The sequence below is a fragment of the Natator depressus genome, chromosome 1 (assembly GCF_965152275.1).
Source record: "Natator depressus isolate rNatDep1 chromosome 1, rNatDep2.hap1, whole genome shotgun sequence".
Lineage (NCBI taxonomy): Eukaryota > Metazoa > Chordata > Testudines > Cheloniidae > Natator > Natator depressus.
In genome coordinates, this window is record NC_134234.1 from 223,684,352 (window position 1) to 223,705,518 (window position 21,167).

The 21,167-nt window shown below is 38.6% G+C and overlaps 1 protein-coding gene across 1 annotated transcript in view; it reads right to left on the reverse strand.

Annotated features, from left to right (window-relative positions):
- Window positions 1–21,167, reverse strand: part of ATXN10 (ataxin 10) — a 160,489-nt gene that overhangs the window by 16,454 nt on the left and 122,868 nt on the right. The window contains exon 10 of the mRNA XM_074936421.1: window positions 15,355–15,418. Coding sequence (XP_074792522.1) covers window positions 15,355–15,418 — 64 coding nt within the window. The remainder of the gene's footprint in view (window positions 1–15,354; window positions 15,419–21,167) is intronic.

Sequence of the window (21,167 nt, forward strand, 5' to 3'; positions counted from 1 at the left end):
GTAGATTTATAACTATCTTCCAAAACAAAGTTCTTTAGCCAAACTCTCTTCTTCAGGAGTGCTCATCTTTTTCAGGTATGATGCTTTATCTATAAAGATTCCCCTCCTTACCACCTTTCCAGCATTGCAAAGAACATTTTTATTGATGCCTTCCTTATTTCCTTCTATATATTTCTGAAAATCTTCTTCCAGTTCTTTAATTCTAAGGGTGTGGGGGAGAGGGGAGAGTTGTCTCTTCAACTGCCAAGCCCTTTGTTTTTCCACTGAGTCTCAAACTTCTCATGTAATATATGCGGGGGCATGATCAGACCAAATTATAACTCCCAGATTAACAAAAAATAAACTTCTATAAACAAAAATCCTATCAATCCTGGAATAAGATCCATGAATAGCAGAACAATATGTATAGTGCCGGACATTTAGATTCATCTTCTGCCAGACATCCACCAGAACAAATCTGCACTTGCTCCTCTCAAATCCCCTGTGTGTACATTTAATCAATCTAAAGTAGGATTAAGCATCTCGTTAAAATCCACCCCTATGAATAATGTGCCCTTCCCTAAAACTTCCTAAATCCCTAAAAAAACTGATCAAAAAGGGTAGTTGCCCTTGACTGGGAGCATATACTTTGACTAAGTTGAGATCCAGATCTTAGAAAAAATACATTGAATAGCATTGGGCTGACAACAGATTCCTGCAGGATCCCACTAGAAACCTGCCCACTGAGTAAGGATTCCTGATGTGCAATTACTTTTTGATATCAGTTAACCAGTTTTTAATCCATTTAATATGTATTCTCATGTTCTCTCTCTTTATGCGAGTGAAAAGCACAAGGTTCACTCATCTAGCAGCATTACAAAGAATAAAAATAATTAAATGACCAATTTTAATATGGAATTTTTGTCTAGTCAAGTATTGTAGAGCTACTGGGCTACAGTAAACATTTAGGGATATCAGGCTATTTTTGTAACAATGTCCCATGCCAAAGCTTACAAAACTTTAAAAAATTAAGCCATAACCTCTAGTTTGTTTTACTTTTTCCTACACTCAAATCTGTAATACTAGCTTAAAACCATATATATGACATTCATTTTTGCTGCTAAGGCTGCCAATTTTTTTAAAATTATGACTTACATGTTTAATAGAAACCCATAATTTATGAGTAGCTATAAATCTTTTGGTTTTAGATGAGAAAGAAGTCACACTTGATCAATTTGTGTGTGTCTGAGCCTGTGTCACGTGTGTATAAATACAGAAACATGTATACTTCAGTAGCTTTTCAAAGGCTGGCATGAAAATCTACCAATCCAGGCACAAAATCCACTCAACCCATACTTCATTTTCTATGATGAGTGATAATGAAAACAAGCATATTTTATATTCCTAGGTAGAACTGTACAAGACTGATTTTATACATCTTTCCATCTGTACATTTTTACACCTTTGGTGTGTTAAATATACAGTTCGCTAGGAGAGGATGCTTCCACTTCTTTAGTATTATTACTCTCCTAGCCGGTAAACTTTTGACACCAGATCTAATGGACGAGTTAACGTATACCTGAGATGTGTTCATATAACCTGTAACTTACTATTCATAAGCCTCCAGCAGGGGGCAAAGGAAGCTGACCTACGTTCAGGACAAAAAGCTCTCTTTTTTAGATCTTTAAAATATTCTTCCTTAGAGTGTGCAAGTCAGTAAAGTACCTAAACACATGCTTATCTTTTAGCATGTGCTTAAGTCTTATTTACTTCAAAGGGACATAAACATGTGCTTAAGTGCTTTAGTTGATTCAGAGTCTGAGTAACATTTGTGGCATATTTCCTGTCTTTGCTGTTATTCAGAATTTTCTAATGCGCTGTGACACACAAATAATGAAAACAACTGAAGTGATTGAAAATACTTTCAACACTGTCTTGTACACCAGGTGATGTCCATCAGTGTGAAGCAAAAATTTTGAAGCGAGCATCAGAGGAAAAAATATTTGGTGAAGTTTTTCCTCTTAGGTTTATGAAACATGGCTGCCATTAGTACAGATCAGGCCTGCTTCAAATCGTGTGTCAAGGGAATTTCATGACCATATAACCTAAAACATAAATCTCTATAGATTTTTTCAGTTCAATTTGTGTTTCATTTTTGAGTGTTTTACACTATTTATTTTAAAAAATAAATGTAGCTGAATTTCAAACCAAATGTTTTAAAATGAAAAGTCAAAAAATTTCATTTTCAAATGACCTGCCTAACTTTATTTATACATTGCAAATAGTTTTGGTGCCCCTCAAAAAAGCATTTTTTGGTGTGAATTTACTATTCACTGGAAAAAAAAAAATCCGACTCTTAATTGCAGTAATCAAGACAGAAGATGTCAAGGGCCTGTAAGAGAGCTTTAGTGATGGAGAAAGAAAGGATTTTGGAAATATTATGGAGAAAGAAGTAGCAAGATTTGAACATGGTCTAGATTTGTGGAGCAAGCGTCAGAAAAGAGTCAAAGATGGTCCCCAGTTTACTGGCTTAAGCAACAGGGAAAATGGTATTGTTGTCAATAGTGACAGAAAATAGGGTAAGGCTGGACGGATCTGTGAGGAAAGATGAGGAGTTCAGCTTTGCCAATGTTAAGTCTGACATTTCTGGAGAGACATGCAAGAGGAGATGTCAAAAAGACAGGTTGAAATATGGAAGCTTTTTGCAGAAGGCATTCCATTCTTAAAACTATTTTTGGACCACTCCTTTAAAAAAGAATTTTTGGGTCTCAAATTTCTCATGCTTAGTCTCAGCCTAGAGGGTGGGGTTTTTTTGTTTTTTGTTTTTAAAGAAGGCTGAAGGAAAATCAAGCAAGCTATTTGAGTAACAAGGCAGTGAAATATATTTTCTCTATTTCATCTTTTGGTGATCTGTAGTAACTCAAAATCCACTCTCTTTCAGGAATTCAAGCTTGTCATAGATTTAAGTCATCGAAAGAGGATTAGGGCAGAGGACAACTATGACAAAATTTGGTTTAGAAATAATGAGTTATTAATTCCTTACTTTTACATACATGAGTTGGTGTTTTCAGAGTTTATTCTTCTGAAGGGACTTACAAATATTATAATGTGTACAAGAAGGTCCTCACAAATGTTATAATATACCTGGCGTTACTTCGTCCGGATCTGCACAAGTAGTACCTGTGTACTGTGCTAATGGTCATAGTTGGTACTGGTAGGAATTATGAAGAAGGGTGAGGGATTTCAACCACAAAGACTTCCAAATGTACCTCTCTGCCTGGGTGTAACATGGCAGGTTTATATGTTCTAAAGAAAGCTTGAACTTTATTTACTTACTTACTCAGGGTAAGCACAGCTCAAAACCTTTTTTAGTATCGAAGACTCATAGTATAAATGCATCCTGGGATGAACAAATTACAGGAAGCACAGTGAACTGCAATGCTATCCAGGAGATCTAGGCTTTATTTTTAATTCAGTTAATCTCGTCTCCCAGGACATTAATAAGAGCAAAAACAAAATATGATTGCCAGCATCACTAACCTGGAGGAATACTATCACAAATTATACCCTGTCTAGATGTTATAAAATATAGAACCTTGTGGTTGGGGTCAGTACCGGGATAAAATACCTCTAAGAAATAACTATATACACACACATATGTATCACCTTTCATCCAAAGACCTCAAAATGCTTGGCAATCGTTAACTAATTATACCTCACAACAGTCCAAGAAGTAGAGGAGTAAAATGAAGTACAGAAGGTTAAGAGGCCTGACCAGCTTCACACTGCCAGTCAATGGCATTTGGGCACAGAACTCAGGAATCTTTACTCCCAATGTGATGTCCTAATCATTACACTGCAGAGAAAAAAATAATTACAAAAAAGGTATTTTTCATCTACAGAATCTCTTCCCTGAACTGCCAATCACACTTCTCCCCTTGCTGTTTAGTGTTTTTCATATTCAGAATGACCTTGAATTTAAAGGGGAGAGTGCACTCATTTGTCATAGTAACAGGATAGGTGAGAATTATTTGTGCAGCTGGTAGAGGAAGGACATTCTGTATTCTCTCTTTCTCAAAAAAAAATTTCTGTAAAAGAAAATAAAAAACCTAAGCTAACTGCAGAATTTGTATGAACATTTAAATTCACCAAACTCAGGAAAGGCTCAGTTAAGCTGCTCAAACACCATCCTTAATTTTCACGTTAGCTCCTATAAGACCCAAACAAGGCTACAGCCTCACAGTACAAGGCATTGTACAAAGACATGGTAAGAGACACTCCTGCCACAGAGAGGATACAATCTCAGTAGACAAGTTAAAATTTTGGTGAGAGGAAGTATTACCACCCCATTTTACAGATGGAAAATTGATGCAAAGTGAGTTTGGAGATGGGATTTTCAAAGATGCCCAAAGGTGCTGGGTGCCCAGCTCTCAAACACTTTCAATAGGAACAGGGCATCTAATTCCCTTAGGTGCTTCTGAAAAACCCTCTCTAAGTCTTAATGACTTGTCCAATGTCACATCAGAAGTTGGTGCAGTACGGCTGGGAATGGAGTCTGGACGGCCTGAGTCCCAGGCCACTGTCTTTACTACAAAATCATCTTTCCTCTCTGAAGACTGGAAGCCTTACATTTTATCTGCAAGAGTCTTCAGACCCTCTGGCCCCTTAGTAGCAGGAGTGTTTGGGGAGTGGGCAAGTGATCTTCCTCACTGAAAGGAGTCTTTGTGGGTAGTAATGGTTTCACCTATCAGCACAGCAACAAACAACATTGCTGAGGTCTGCTGGGACCCATTTGAATCCAGCATGCTGGTGTTTCCATAGGAAAGATGGCATAGTGCAACCACACCTTTCAGGAAGCCCTGTAGCATGGAAGATTGAGGGCTTTACACTTGAGCTGCTCACTATGGATTAGCACCTATATGGAAACCACAGAGAAAGTGTAGCAGCAAGCCGAGATTTTGCCCGTTAAACGAAGCGAAAGGAATCAACCATGATGATCAAAAAGTGTTCAGGTTCCTGTTCAAGGAACAAGTGTAATTTTGTACTAATTCTAGCTCCTGGATAAATCAGTTCAGCTATGCATAAATGCAAGGCATATGCAGAAGGATTTATATTAAAGTTCATGTAGGCACCATAACCAAAAACCTTTCAGAATTTCTGGGATTTTTAAAAATCTCACAAAGAGGAGTTGAGTTTGGCAGGCTTGGCAAGATAGTGCTTTCCTTTTTGGCTGTCACCCTTTTTATTTTCTTCCTAGTTTAACCCATGCAGCTGCCATCTTGTTTCACCATTGGCACTACTGGCCCTGATCTAATCTGCCACATTCAGGGTCCTCTGTTCTCCTTCCAGGTCCTGCCCCTTTCCAGTCCACCAGGTTTCCATCAATAGCCTTTACCTCCTGGCTGAGTCATCAACAAATTATTGCTTTCAAACCCTCAAGGGGTGTGATGCCCATCAGTACTGGTTTATAGACAACACAGTATTGATAATTCTATGTGCTCAAGAATGAGAGCAGCAGCAACACAGCATGAAATAGCGCACATGGTACAAATGCAAAAACCCAGAGCTACCCCCAGCAGGAGACATGCCCACTAAGACCAGGAGATTTGAGTCTTACTTGTAGTGGGAACCAAGCAGAGCAGTGATTCTCAACTGGGGTTGAGAACCACTGGTCTACAGGGAGCAGGGTAAGGATAGTGTATTTCAAATGGAAAGATCTTGGTTTGCAGACAGTGTTTGGGAGAGTACTAGTACTGTTTTCTCCCTGTGCACGCACCATATTAGGTGAAATACTATTGTCCTGTCTATGCCTATGAAAATACAGAATTGAGTAATGCACCTAAAAATTATTGAACACATTGAGAGAGTCTGTGGCAAGCTTTTCAAAGAAAGGCAACGTACTAGAGATAGCCACATTTATGCGAAAAAGCCCAACTATATGATGGCTCACTCTAAAAATTTTATAACCCTTCTATTTTTGCTTTCTACTGGCTTCTATTCAGCAATGAGGCTTTTTCACAGTATGTGGCCTGTTTTAGGTTGCACTCTATAACTCTGAAATAAAATGTCTGTCAATTCCCCCAAAAGTCTTTCCTGGCATTTTACAAAAACAAACTGCCATTGTTGTAGAGCATAGCAACTTGATTTCTTCTAGCTTTAGCCAGAGGTTTCATGAACCACAATTATACAAGCTGCTGCCATGAAGTCAAAAATATTTTGAATCTACCTCTCAGATGACTTTCAGACTGAATATAATGGTAGAAGTTTAAAAGGGAGTATCTGAAAATTAGCTTTTATTTATATTTTCAATATTTTTATCCATTATCCAAACTAAGGTCTCTGTGTGTGTGGATTCACAGCAACCACTGGAATAAGAAAGCCTAAAGCAACCACAGGTTTCCCTTTCAATAATGCTGCCAATTCTTGCTTCTCATAAGTGCCCAGCTGCATGATTATCTAAAAAAGGCAGTCCCTGTTTTTCCTTCAAGTATTACTGCACTTTTGGTTAGAGAAAATTTTGCCAGACTGGAGTTCATATAACACAGACACTTACTGTACAGGTCATTCAAGTTAAAGAGACTTGCTGTTGTAATCAGCCAGATGTAAAACAGCATATTAGCAGACGTGTAAAAATCTTCATTCCAACATCCATACAAAATCTGAACACATTTTGAAAAACACTATATATTCAGACCTGTATTTGGAAACAGAATTTTGGAAGTAGCGGATTATTCAACAGAATTATGTAATGCAGAATTAAAATTCAAGACAATTACAGAGGTGTGTTAACTTTAAATGGCAGAACTTACCAATTGTTATCAAACTGCAATAACTTTGATAGAATAGGATTAACTGGTCTAAGTTTAGGAAAAAAATCTGTTGACTTTTTCCCCAGACAACCACTGTCTCTCTAGAACGTGAGCAGTATGCTTTTGGTGCTCCTAAATGGCAAAAAAAGAGCTCAAAACAAATGGAAAGCAAGCCACAGGGCACTCTATTGCTAATTAAAAATGTATTGGAAAGTCCTCAAAAATATACTTGCCACACTGCATAAAAGTCATTACAAAGGTATTCATGAGAGGTTATGGCACAGCAAAATTCTGCTTAGAGTGGCCTTTGTCAAGGCAACTTTGAGTTAGGCCACTCCAGTAAATATTTGCTACTTTCAAGTTTACCTGAAAATAGATCTTTTTGACCAAAACATTGAGCCCAAAGAATCCCTTGGATAAGTAAGTAGGAAAGGACTACATTTCCTTAAGAAGAAGAAAACGGTTCCTAACTGGACGTACATTGGGTGTGCACTTATAGTTTATTTCTTTTTTTTTATGTGAAGAAAGAAAGAAAGAAAGAAACCTTATTTGCCATTAACTGCAGTTTTACTTGGTTTCTTGTATAGATCAATTTTTATAACATAGGCATGTGCCACTGGTGCTGAGCTAGAAAACTCCATGGGAGCAGAAACAATAAGGCCATGAGCATCCTTCCTTTGGCAGTCTGAATCTTCAGATGCCATATAAAGAGCCATAGGCCCAGTTCTACTCCAATTTCTTTTCCCTCTATCCAAATCGCACAGAGGCCAAATCTTCAGCTAATGTTTATCAACACTGTTCCACTGACTTAAATGGAACTATGTAAACTTATACCAGTTGAGGATCTAACTCAAAGAAGCTGTGTAGATGGGTTGGAAGTAAATCTATATGCACAATCATCTTTGATGATTTTTCTTTTACTTTTGAAAACTGCCTGTTTAGATACCCTGCTAGGGAAAACTAACCCATCATCCAGTTCTTAAAGATGTGGGTCATATCTGACTAGACAGACTGCTTGACAGCTCTCTGAAACTGGACATCCAATCTGAGTGCAACATCAAGAGGCTAAGGCTGCCTGGATATCTTAACTGAGCTCCAACAAATAGGTTTACAAGTCATCAAGATGGAGATATTTCTTAGGTACACCATAGAAGCTGTTCTAGATCTAATGGAATATAATCTTAGGGGTCCATAACTGGTCTGTATCAACAGTAATTAATTTTGAAAATGTCATAAGCAGAGACTTCCTCCCCTTTGGATTTATTTCCATCAGATACCAATAAAGGGACTTATGAAAGGATTTTGTCCTCTCTAAATAATTACTAACAGCTCTTTCAACTTCTAACATGGCAGTTTAGCATCTCCTTGTAAATTGTGTGCTTTACAGGAGGAAAAAAAGCATTTGTAAAGGTTTTCTCTGCAAAAATTATGGAATCTTTTACATGCAATTCTCTTTTGATGATTGTGTGTGTCAAATTTGGAGACTGAATTCAATTAGTGAAATATAGAATATAAGAATGTTAGACTTTAAGTGGAAATCAAAATGCAACCTTAACTACAGCATCATTACAGATGCCTTCATAATAAATATCAAAAATAAAAATAGATATCTATGCAATGTTTAGTAGGAAATCTAAATGCAATGTTTAGTAGGAAATCAGTTTTCCTATAAAAAAGAAATCTGAGTTTAACCTACTGGGAAAGGCTTAACCCAAGAGAAATCTGAGAAATGCAGCCAAGAATTAAAGCTAAACCACAAAAATAGGCACTGGAACTGTAAAAGTGAATTTGGGGAAATACCCTCTATTTAAAGTTCTTAGGTGTTTCTGTAAACCCCTGAGGGAGTAATATTGTGAGCAGCTGAACAACTCTTGCGAGGTGACAAGAACTCAACTCTTGGTGAAGTCATTAAGTGTTGAGGGCATTCCTCAATTTACACAATCCTGGCCTAAATCCTCACCTGACTGCTGAAGAGTGCAGTTAGAGCTATAGCTAGGAGTGGCTCTATATTGCATCTTATCATGCATTTATATCATTTCATTGTTCGTTTTTCTCAAAGTAATTTTATACAAAATGCTTTTGAAACTAAAAAATGGATTATATATTTACACTTGACATTACAGACCTGATTTTTTTTTTTTTTAAATGACAGACCCTTGGAAAGAAATCACAGGCATTTAAATGAAACTCAATCTTTCCACTCTTGTGGACAAAATGAAAAACATGCAGAGATAACAATTTAGTAAGATGAAGCCTGAAATCCTTAGGGTTTTCATTTTCTAAAAACTTTAAAAAAAAATTTTTTTAACTCTGACTGCTCCTAGGCATTGTACGGTTATAAGAGTGATTAGATTCTGTCAGATGTTTAATTCAGTTGGAAATGGTTATGTGTCCTTTCCAGATACAGCAACAAGTTGAAAGGAACTTAGGAGAATGGTTCTGCTGAGATTACCTTCAAAATGTATTATTATCAAGGAAAACAGCAACACAATTACAAGTGATCATGTATAATGAGCTTTGTGTCAGTTTAAAAATCTATCAGAACAGCCACCCAAGGACTTGTATTTAAAAAAAAAAGAAATAAAAAGAAAGGGAAGACAGACCAAGTGTCTTTGGATCAGAGTTGCAATTTTGGCAATTTTTTTTTTTTTTTTTTTTTAAGTGGAAGTGGGCAGGCTGTCTAATCTCAGTAAAGGTGGATTTTTTGCTTACAGACAGTGTAGATAAAATTTGTTCCAAATTGAGGTTGACAATCAAATCTCCTTAGATTATTATAATTTAAAGATACATTCATCTTTTTTACACTCATATTTGATCAACAAACATGATCTAGCCTTAGTGCCCAGACGTAGCAGAATGTACTACAAAGCAGGAGACCAGAAACTAATTCTTAACTCTTCCTTTTGCTCCCCCAGTGAGACATGCTGGGAATGCATCACATGTGGAATGCTTAGAAGAGGAGGGGGAAGTCAAATTCATGCTGCATAACAGCATTAAAGGAGTACTAGGCCTTAAGGATAAATGTGGTCTCCTAAGTTCTGTACACAAGGGAAAGGGAGAGTGGAGAACATCATTATGAAAGTGCAGGTTCAGACACTTATTTCATAAGCCAGTGAAATTCCAATATATCATCTGGAATGGATCCATCACTCATGTGTGAGAATATGATAGTAGGGAGAGAAACTGTGACTAAATATGGTCAGATATTTGACGCTGACAAAGTCCTGAAGGCAGTAGCCAAAAATAGAGAATCAAATTAATAATTTTGACCATTTCAGAATTGTCACAGCAAAGCAGGGCCTTACTACCCACCCACCCATTTTAAAAGAAGTTGTTGAATTTTGTATGTTAATAAGAATGCATTTAAGCAATAAGAAGGCATAACAGAACCAAGTGCTAACTAACATGAAAGAAAAGGTTAATGCAACATTGGTATCCCAGTGACAACTCCACAAGAGAATGAGAAAATTCAGGGTTAAAGTACCCACAGCAATCTGAACACTGCCCCCTTGTGTGTGTGCATAACAAGTCTGTGATGAAAGCTCATATTAAAAGGTGTTATTACATTAGATAAACCTTTAAATTCAAGCAAGTGGCATTTCATTCTCTCTCCAAAGTGGTACAATGTCTATAATTGCACTCACAAAAAGTCAATTTATATCAAAATGTATGGAAAAATATTACATTAGCTAAAATGTTTTAAATAGCTGAGCTTTCTTAAGAACATAAAAATGGCCATAATGGGTCAAACCAATGGTGCAATTAGTCCAGTATCCTGTCTTTCAACAGCGGACAAGGACAGATGCTTCAAAGGGGATGAACAGAACAGGGCAATTGTCAAGTGATCCATCCAGTGGTGAGCTGAAGCCAGTTCGCACCGGTTCGCACGAACCGGTTTTTAAATTTTGAAGCAGTTTAGAACTGGTTGTTAACTTGCTTCCCTGCAGGGGGCGCTGAGGCTTTGATGAGCTCCAGCTGAGAAGTGATATAATTCCTCCTCCGGCCGCCGGGGGCGCTGCACTGCAGGAGCCATGTGGGCTGCCGCCTGGCCCTGGTCACAAGCCCTGTTGCTGCTGCTCCCCCCGACCCCTGGGGCTCCCGCTGCTGCCTGGTGGGTCCCCAGCTGCTCTGCTGGGCCTGGGCTGCGCCCTGCTGCTCGGGCTGCTCCGAGCCACTCTCCCCATGAGTACCCACCCCCCTGCCCGTAGCCAGCCCGTCTCCAGCCACCCCCGTACTCCCTGCCCGCAGCCAGCCCCTGCCGCACTCCCCTGCCCGAAGCTAGCTAGCCAGCCCCACACACCCCCGTCTCCAGCCAACCCGTGCCGCACCCCCCTGCAGCCCCACACCACGTCTCCAGCCAGCCCCACACCCTCCTGCCCTGCCTCCAGCCAGCCCCTGCCCTGCCTCCAGCCAGCCCAACACCCCCTTGCTTCCAGCCAACCCCGTACCCTCCTGTCTCCAGCTACCCCTGCCCCATGCCCCTGTCTGCAGCTGGCCCCACATCCACCGGTGCCCTGCAGTTCCCAGGGCAGTAACCCTGCACAACTGCTTCAATGAGGAGGGCAGGGAGCAGCTGGGACCCACACATGTGCACACCCTAGGGTGACCAGACAGCAAGTGTGAAAAATCAGGACAGGGGGTGCGGGGGTAATAGGAGCCTATATAAGAAAAAGACCCCAAAATCGGGACATCTTGTCACCCTAGCACACCCCCAGGGAGTGGCGGGGACCCACACATGTGAAATGGAGCTCATTTCTAGTTCAGGCCCATCTTTTTAAAAAATAACTTTAGGTAGGGTTAATATACATCCGTATTTTCCTGGACATGTCATACTTTTTGGTTCTTAAATCACCATCCGGGAGGAATTTTTAAATTTTTTTTTTAAATTTTTTAAATTTTTTTTTTAAATTTTTTAAAATTTTTAAATTTTAAAAATTCCTCCCGGGAAAACACAGACATATGGTAACCCTACTGGTACAAAAAATACATACTGTGGCACATCCCTTAAATCAGAACTTTTTATAGGGAACCAGTTGTTAAGATTTTGGCAGCTCATCACTGGATCCATCCCCTGTTGTGGAGTCCCAGCACATTTGCCAGTCAGAGACATGGGGTTGCGTCCCTGAGCATCTTGGCTAAGAGCCACTGATGGACCTGCCCTCCATAAACTTATAAAATTCTGTTTTGAAGAGATTTATACTTTTGGCTTTCATGATATCCCTGACAACAAGTTTGATAGGTTTACTGTGCATTATGGGAAATATTTGTTTGCTTGTTTTAAACCTGCTGCCTATTAATTTAATCAGGTGACCCCTGGTTCATGTGTTATGTGAAGGGGTAAACAACACTGCCTTATTTACTTTCTCCACACCATTCATGATTTTATAGACATCCATCCTGTCCACCCTGTGTCATCTCCTTTTTGACCTGAACAGTCCCAGTCTTTTTAATCTCTCCATACCCCAATCATGTTTGTTGCCTCTCTCTGTACCTTTTCCAATTCTAATATATCTTTTTTGAGATGCGGCGACCAGAACTGCATGTAGTATTCAAAGTGTGAGCAGACCATAGATTTATATGATATTTACTGTATTATCCATATTTTTCATAATGGTTCCTAACAGTCTTTTAGTGTTTTTGACTGCCACTGCGCATTGAGTGATTGTTTTCAGAGAACTATCCACAATGACTCCAAAATCTCTTTTTTCAGTGGTAACAGTTTAGACCTCATCATTTTATATGTATAGCTGGGTTTAGACCTTCCAATGTGCATTACTTTGCATTTATCAACACTGAATTTCATCTGCCATTTTGTTGCCCAGTCACCCAGTTTTGTGAGATCCCTTTATAACTCTTCGGAGTCTGCTTTGGACTTAACGATCTTAAGTAATTTTGCACTATCTGCAAATTTTGCCACCTCACTGTTTACCCCTTTTCCCAGATCATTTATGAATATGTTGAACAGCAGTCATGCCACTACAGATTCTTGGGGGACCCCACTATTTACCTCTCTCCATTGTGAAAAGTAACCACTTATTCTTACCCTTTGTTTCCTATCTTTTAACCAGTTACTGATCCATGAGAGGACCTTCCCTCTTAATCCATGACTGCATACTTTGCTTAAGTGCCATTAGTGAGGGACCTTGTCAAAGGCTTTCTGAAAATCCAAGCACACTATACCCCCTGGATCGCCTTTGTCCACGTTTGTTGACCCCCTCAAAGAATTCTAATAGATTTGTGAGGCACGATTTCCCTCTATAAAAGCCGTGTTAACTCTTCCCCAACAAAGCATGTCCATCTGCGTTTCTGATCATTCTGTTCTTTAATATAGTTTCAACCAATTTGTCTCTTACTGAAGTTAGGTTTACTGCCCTGTAATTTCCAGGATCTCCTCCGGAGCTTTTTTTTAAAAAAATCTGCATCACATTAGCTACCCTCCAGTTATTTGATTTAAGTGATAGATTAACCACAGTTATGAAATGAAATTATGATGAAAATTAGAATGCGTTTCACAGTTTTGTTCTTTGTTTTACCATATTTGCTGCAGGTGGGTTTTTATTCTGAAGTTTATTTGTTAATCTGAATTAACTTTTTAAAAAAATATAAAAACCAAAATCTAACTGTGGTCTAGAAGTTGTGGTCAGGTTTGGCTGGACTCTAAAACTGTCCTGTGAGGATGGTAAACAGACTGTATTGTCAGTTTGTTCAGGATCTGCACATCACAAGTCAGTAATCATGTTGGCTGTAGTCACTGGATCAAATGTTGTTAGTTATCCTAATATGCTGTCTAGAGATGACTTACCACCTCGACTGATTGCGACAATTAGTGGGTACCTAAATGTTGCTCTGACAATAAAATTGCCATGATAAAAATCTCTTGGACATTTTTAAAGTAGTTTCCTTCAAGCTACAATCCAGTTGCTGCTCTTTAGGGATGCTGCTGTTCTTAAGCCATAGGAAAAAGCCCCTATAATACATCATCTGCACTGTTCATATCAAACCTCACCACCAGTCCAATAATCTGCGTCATTAATTGACAACTATTTTTTCCCTCACATAAATTGCCACATATGTCTCTGAGTTGAGAACTATTTTTCCACAGTCAGATTTAATAAGTGTGTAAAATTGATGGACTGCTTACTATTTTATCTACTTATTTCAGTTCACTGGACAAATGTCAGTTGAAGCAAAACCTCTGACGTCAGTTACAATGACCAAGTATGGTTTTAATTCAGATTTCCATTATGAATCCCAATCCAGAGTTTAACAGTGAACAAGGGATATAGAGGACGTTACAAAACAAGAAATAGGTCTCAATTCAAGAAACACTCCAAGTTCACTCCGATTCAAGAAAGCACTTAAGGACATGCTTAACTTGAAGCATGTTAAGTCTCACTGACTTCTATGGCATAAATTTAAGCAGGGTCTTTAAGTGCTTTCCTGAACAGGGCCTTAGAGTATGTCTACACTGCAATAAAAGACTCACAGCTCCCAGGTCAGCTGACTATGGCTGTGGCAGGGGGGCTAAAAACAACAATGTAGACTTTTGGGCCCGGGCTAGAACCTGGGGTCTGGAACGCCACAAATGGGGGGCGGAGGGTGGATCTCAGACCCTGGGCTTGAGCCCAAATGACTACACTGCCTTTTTCAGCACAGCGGCCTGAGCCCCAAAGCCTGAGTCAATTCATGCAGGCTCAGAGACTCAGTGCTGGAGGTTTTTTATTGCAGCGTAGAGACACCCTGAGAGTCACAAACCATCCACAGGGTGACAATCCTAGTCCCATTAATGTCAATGGCAAAACTCGAATGGACTTCAATGGGATAGGATTTCATCCATAATCTCCCTAGAGCATTAACTGACTCTGGTTTATGCACAGGCCAAGGTAAAGCATTCCCAGGAATTTGTCTTGAACACTTTAAAAATAATGCTACCCAAACCTCTGTCTGGATGCTGTTGTGCTGAGAGTGAGGAAGGGTCTTGTTCTCTTAAGCTATTGATTTAAAAAAAAAAAGTTCAAATTGCATTATTGATGTTATGTTGTACATGTATGTATTTCTCAGTTCATATAGTATTCAGAAACAACAACAGCACAAAATCATTAAGCAAGTGATCAAAAGGGCATCCTCAATTTTACAAACAAGGTCAAAGACTCAGTAATGAAAAATGGAAATTTCTAAGGATGTTCAGGTATTACCCTAACTAGGACTTTTTTTAAAAAAAATCAACTCTCTCACTTTCATGTACAAATATGAAATCAACTCTTTGGTAGGATGATTTGTAATGCCTTCTACAGTAGCCTGGAGTATTTGCATTATACAGAGATTAGTAGGAGCTACAGTTAAAGAACAGGTTATATTCAAGCTGACTACAGTCAATGATTAAATCTGAGACCTTAATGTAAATCCAGGGGAAACCACCAGTTCAATGACATTGGATACAACGCTCAACTCCGAAGATTATTGGAGGTAGGCCAACTCATACATATATGCATACAGTGTCCCCCAAATGATGTTATAGGAGAATATACATTAATTTAGTCTGTTACAACTTCACTTAAAAGGATACAAGGGTTGTTGTCATCAATACTGCAGTTGTCCAGGATCAGTGGAATTCCATCTAATCGATAAACCTGAATTAAAACAAATTTTCTTAATGTAATACAATTCTCAATACTGTTGGCAGCAAAGAATGAAAGAAATAACAAATAGAGACTGCAAAGATACAACAGACCACGGGCACTTGCACATTAGTTTAACTAAAAGTATGTGAAACATGTTAAGCCAAATTGTAAAGAAAAAAAAAGTTCTTTTTAGACAAACATAATAAAGTATTCACACAAATGTACATTCATTTGACATGCCTCCTATTTCCAATATTTGTCTAAATGAGGTATGTCCTTGTATGGCTTATGTCTCACCCACTAAATTGAAAACCTATGCTTCTGAATAGATTAAAAACCCCATGAACGAGTACATTTACACAATGTACATTGACGTACTACTGGTCTGAAAACACTAAACTTTGTCTAAATTCTGGAAAACTTGATTTCAAACTGAGATTGGTGAGATCAGAGAGAGTGCAACCATCTTTTTAGATTCACAGCCGAGAGATGGGTTTATACTTTTGTAGGCACATTTGCTGTTCGGAGCAAGATCTTTTATATGCGTCATGTAAAACAAACAAAAAAAAATCACAAATTTACACTGCACCATGGATACCCTTTCCAATTGTAACTGAACACTAACTGTAAAAAAGAAAGGGGGGGGAGCAAGGTGGGGAGAAAAGGCTGAAATGTGAATCTCAACAGCATAAAGGTAAAACACAACTAAATTCACAGATTAATTCAATAAAATACCCCTCTTATGAACCCCACTCCATACAATATTAGTATAGAATTTCAATGATAGCATGAGAAAGTAACAGCAGAAATAGACAGAGACTGTAACTGACAGCTTATCAGACCCCCCACCCCCACCCAAGAAGCTCTGATAGCTCTTAAAAGCCTTTTTAGCACATCTGAGCTAACGTGCATAAGTATATCTAGAAGAAATTGAATTTATAAAACAAGTTTTAAAATATGCATTCCATCCAGGCTATTTCTTATGTGATTTCCAAAGGATATCACGTATGATATTGCACTTCAAAGCTTGAACAAACAGTGACCTTTTAATAATCCAATTGTCCTCTGCATTTGTAAGAGATTTTTTACACTCTGTGGCCAAACGCTGATCCACCCAGAACATTACCTTCTATTTTCCATCAGTAAAATGTTGAACAGTAAAATTAATCTACATCAAGTGCTGTCAACTGAAATAAGTGAGGCAGTTTGTTCATGTCTGATTAAAAAAAACACTATGTACAAGTAAAATTTAATTAAAAGCCTCACAAGTACTCAGAAGTTACTATGGTACTGATGAGATTCCTTCAATCAATGGGAACATGAGCAGCAAATTACAGCACAAGTATCAGCCTGTCAATATTCATGCAATAAACAAGAAATGTTAACTACAAAACTCATGAACAACCATTTACATTAGCTTAAACAGCATAAAATGAAAAAATATACAGATAATTAAAACAACTGGGTTCCATTTTTTGCATCTAGGAAGGATATGCCCAATTCACTTACTTCTATAGGTACACCATGAGTTACATCAGAGTAGGTGTGATGAAGTGAGGCAGAAAGGAACCCTACTCTGTGTGCAAATGAAAGATTACTTTGGTAATGCTTCCTCTGAAACATTCTTCAAGGCAAGCTTTGTTTACTAGTGTTCATTATGTGGTTGAGTTGACTATAAGTTAGTTTTTAAATTACAATGGCTCTCCCTCAAAAATATCCATCGGGGCTGGAAAAAAAATTCAGAGAGTATCTCTTAAATCTTGCACCAACTTGGTACAATTTGCCTACAGAATGGGCAGTGGTCCTACCCCTAAACTCTCAAATCATGAGCCCCCCCTACAGCTCTCCTGCCTTACTCCTGGGCAGCAGTTTCAATAAAGACACGCTAGCATGATTCATGAACTGGTGGTAATCCTTAATTTTCTTCCCTTAAAGAGCAGTTCTTTGGCACCGAGGTGCCTCTGAGTAATGGGTATAAGGTGTCACCTTTTGTATGGATTCCTACAGAGATGGGGGTGTAGAGAACAATATGTGAACCTCAGCAAACTTACCACGAAGGTAGCGTGTAGTGTCCTGGGAAGAGTGCGTGGGGATGGGGGGGGGGGGGCGCAGTGGGGGACTGATCAATTCTGTTTGAGAAGGGACAAATCTACACAAATATCACACACACACACACACAGGGAAGAAGTTAATTGTTGTTGCCCCAGCCCTGCAAATATACAAGTAACTTTTTGCCTGCACTTACACGTATGGTCCTGGATTAGAAGCAGAAGGCACTAAAAGTAGCTTCTACTTACACAGTGGTGCCTACTGGTCAACAATTAGGTACTGCACAGGATTAGCATAATGCCAGGTAATTTTCTGAGTGGCAGTTATATTCTACAGGAACAATTATGCTGGTTTAAGCAATTAAATAAAACTGCAGTCTACATTTAGGCTGAAAGCTCGGGCCCGCTGAAATCAATGGGAATTTTGTCAGTGACATTAATGGGTCACAATTTCATCCTTACACCACCTGCAGTTTTCACATCAATAAGTACTTGAAATCTTGAAAAGATAATATTGCATCACAATTTCTTGTACGGCTTTCTAGAAGCAGCAAAGAATGCCACATTTGACAGTAAATGTCAGTTACCATCAATTAAGAAAATTAACAAGGATTAAATGATCATATAAATGTAATCAGGTAACTAAAAACATTAGACCCTTGATAAATTCTGGTGTAAACTGAATCAACACTTTAAAAATAGTGTAACTAAACATTAATTATCTTTTAAAACACTGCTCCATATTACTATTCTATAATGTGAACAATATTGTCTGTAATTATGTTTCTTAGGACAATATCAAAATGTTCAACAAATGTGCACACTCCAAATGTATCACACTTATGGAAAATGCCTCCCATTCACAAAAGGACTTTAAAAAGATACTGTCAGTTAGTTTTCCCTTTAAGATGGACTTTCACAAGCTATTTATTTCAATTTGTAGAAGTCACTAATCAAAACAATCTCCCCAAATGTACAATACTGAAAAGCAATAATTATACACCAATTTACAAAGTGGCCTTCCCCCAACAGAAGATGCCGAGTCCACTCAAGAAAGAAAGAAAGGTAAGTATGTATTGAGTATTATTTAGATACGTTAGGACATGTCAGTTTTGAGGAGTAGTAACTGCTAAATCTGACTGAACACTGAAGTTATGCAGTCCAAAACTTGCACAACAAGGGTCAAATTCACTGCTGCTGGCAGATTGTAATTTCACTGGCATTATTGGAGATTTATCTGCACCAGGAGTATATCGTATCTTAGGTGTTTTTTTGTCTAAGGATGAAATTCACCTTTGTGTCAAGGGCCCAGAAAAATGCTCAGAGGCTGCACAAGGGGCCGACAGTGAAGTGACTGCATGTGGGATATAGGATGGCTTTTGCACCCCTGCATACTAAAGTGTTTCCCAGGGGCCATGAAAACCGCATTGCACACAATCCATATGTCTTGCTCCTCTGTCTGGTAAAAGTTTTGGTGCACTGAGGAAGTCTGATTATATCCAGTTAGAGAGTTGCATGGATGGGCTCTGAAGAGAGCATTATTTAGTCACTTGTAGCCAGAAGGATAATGGTTGTGTCTGGACACTTTGGCTGTGACAGTGGTGAAGAGTAGAGAAAAAATAAGAGGCCCTTAGGCTCTGATAGGGATACAATAAACCCTCTTTCTCTGTGGGCTGTAGAAGGAGGAGGCAAAAAGGCAAGACTGCTATCCCTCATATTCTACCAGAAGCAGTATTTTCTTAAAGTGCATGGAAGTTGTTATTACTGATTATTACTAGTGTAACATGAACATACACAAGGCCCAAAGAAAGCAGAAGTAACAGGAATTTAGACTACTGCTAGACTTAAATTCAGACACCTCTAAAGTTGGCCCCATTACTCAGAATGTAAGCTCTTTGTGACAAGCAATATCGTGTGTGTGAGTGCGTGTGTTACACACAGATTCTAGGGAGAGTGTTACGTACAGCCTCTAGAACAATGGAGCTGGAGTTCCTAGTGGTACCCCAATACAAATAAATAAAACAACAAATACCTGTATTCTCTCCAAACAACCATGCACATTTATGGTTATACAAGTGCTAAACAACTAGACTGTTTTAAGCATAAAAACATGGCAAGATTAAAAATCCCTAAGCAATTGTCTTGTTGGCAAATATTTTAATGTGATGTAATAAGAACTTCTAAATGTCTTTAGACAAGATATACTTCAATAGAAATGGCTCTTCCATTGGAACATGTGTGACTGGTTTTGTTTCTCAGTTCTATCTTTTCCATCATTATTTCAGCTACAGAGACAATACATATTTCACAGACATAGCATGTGTTGAGGCTATGTCGCAAAAAAAGGGAAATTTTTCCCTACGAGCAAAATGAGATTATGTGAGTATCTCTCGTAATCCATGCTAAAAGGCCCCTACTCTCACTGCAGGCGACAGACAGGCAGAGGAACAAATTCAAAGAAAAATTTTCGACTACAAGGGGCTGCTGCTAGCAAACAAGAACTTCTCAAAAACTATACATCTTGTGATCACCAACCACCAATGGTGTAGGAAAAACAAACAACCGCAGCTACTGACTCTCACAGAAACCCACTTCAGAGATCGGGGGAAAATTCCTCTTTCTGCAGAGATTAGCTTCAGTAATTTGCACAATTGGGCTGTATAGAGAAATACCAAATAACCTTATTAGGGAGATGGAAAATAAACCTATTGACTATTTTTTCCTTTATGATCTTTAAAACATGGTCCCTAAACACTGTGTTATCTGAGGTATTAGCACTGATCCTATAACAAAAGAAGTGGATGGATTTATAGGTGGTCACTTTGCAAACCTTTTTTCACAAAGGCTCCCTCTTTTCTGTCCAAGAATTAGTCTGACTTTTGGCCTGATGGACTTTTATTCAAGAGACAAAAGAGACCCCTTGTTAGAGATACCAATGGATTCATTCAGCTACTTTTTGTCCAGATTGATACTTTTGTGACTCTCCAAAAAGAACAAATACAGTTGATCCCAATACAGGTAAAATTTAAGAACTAAAGACCTCAAACAAGTGCAAGTTATTTTCCTTTTCTCATGTTGGCCTGGGGCAGAAGTAATCTCTCTTGATTAACGTGGAAACTGGAATTTTTCTCTGCAGATGGAAATATATTTCTCAGGAACAATTTTGTCAGGGTGATAAGTAATGAATGGAATCTTTCTAGAAAATGTTGGGATTTCTTCTACCTTTCTGGTTGACGTAATTGCAAGCAGAAACGGTACCGTTGGTGAAAGGGAATCTAAAAGAGCTCTTGTGCCACCTTCCTTTTGACTGTCATTTGTACCAGATAAATTACTCTGCTGGAGAAGATCAAACAGAATTTGGACTTCATCTGCTGGACTAGTTTTAGAAAATGCCTTCAGATACCACAGGGAACAAATAATGGCCAGATCCTCACATAACACTGAAAACTGAACCACAAAAATTTACCAGCCACTGCAACAAAAAAACCCCAACCCCAAAATAAAAAACAATTGTTTGACCTTTGCCATAAAGCATGAGAATGAGAAAGTTCTCACCTGTCCAAAAAAAACAAAAAATAAAAACAAAACCCTCACTCCCCTATTGGCTCTGTAGCTCCTGAAGATGTTTGAGGGGATCTGTTATATACGAAGGAGAAGGTGCATACATAGCTTTCAGACATAACAGGCTAGAAACAGAGCAGCCAAACCAA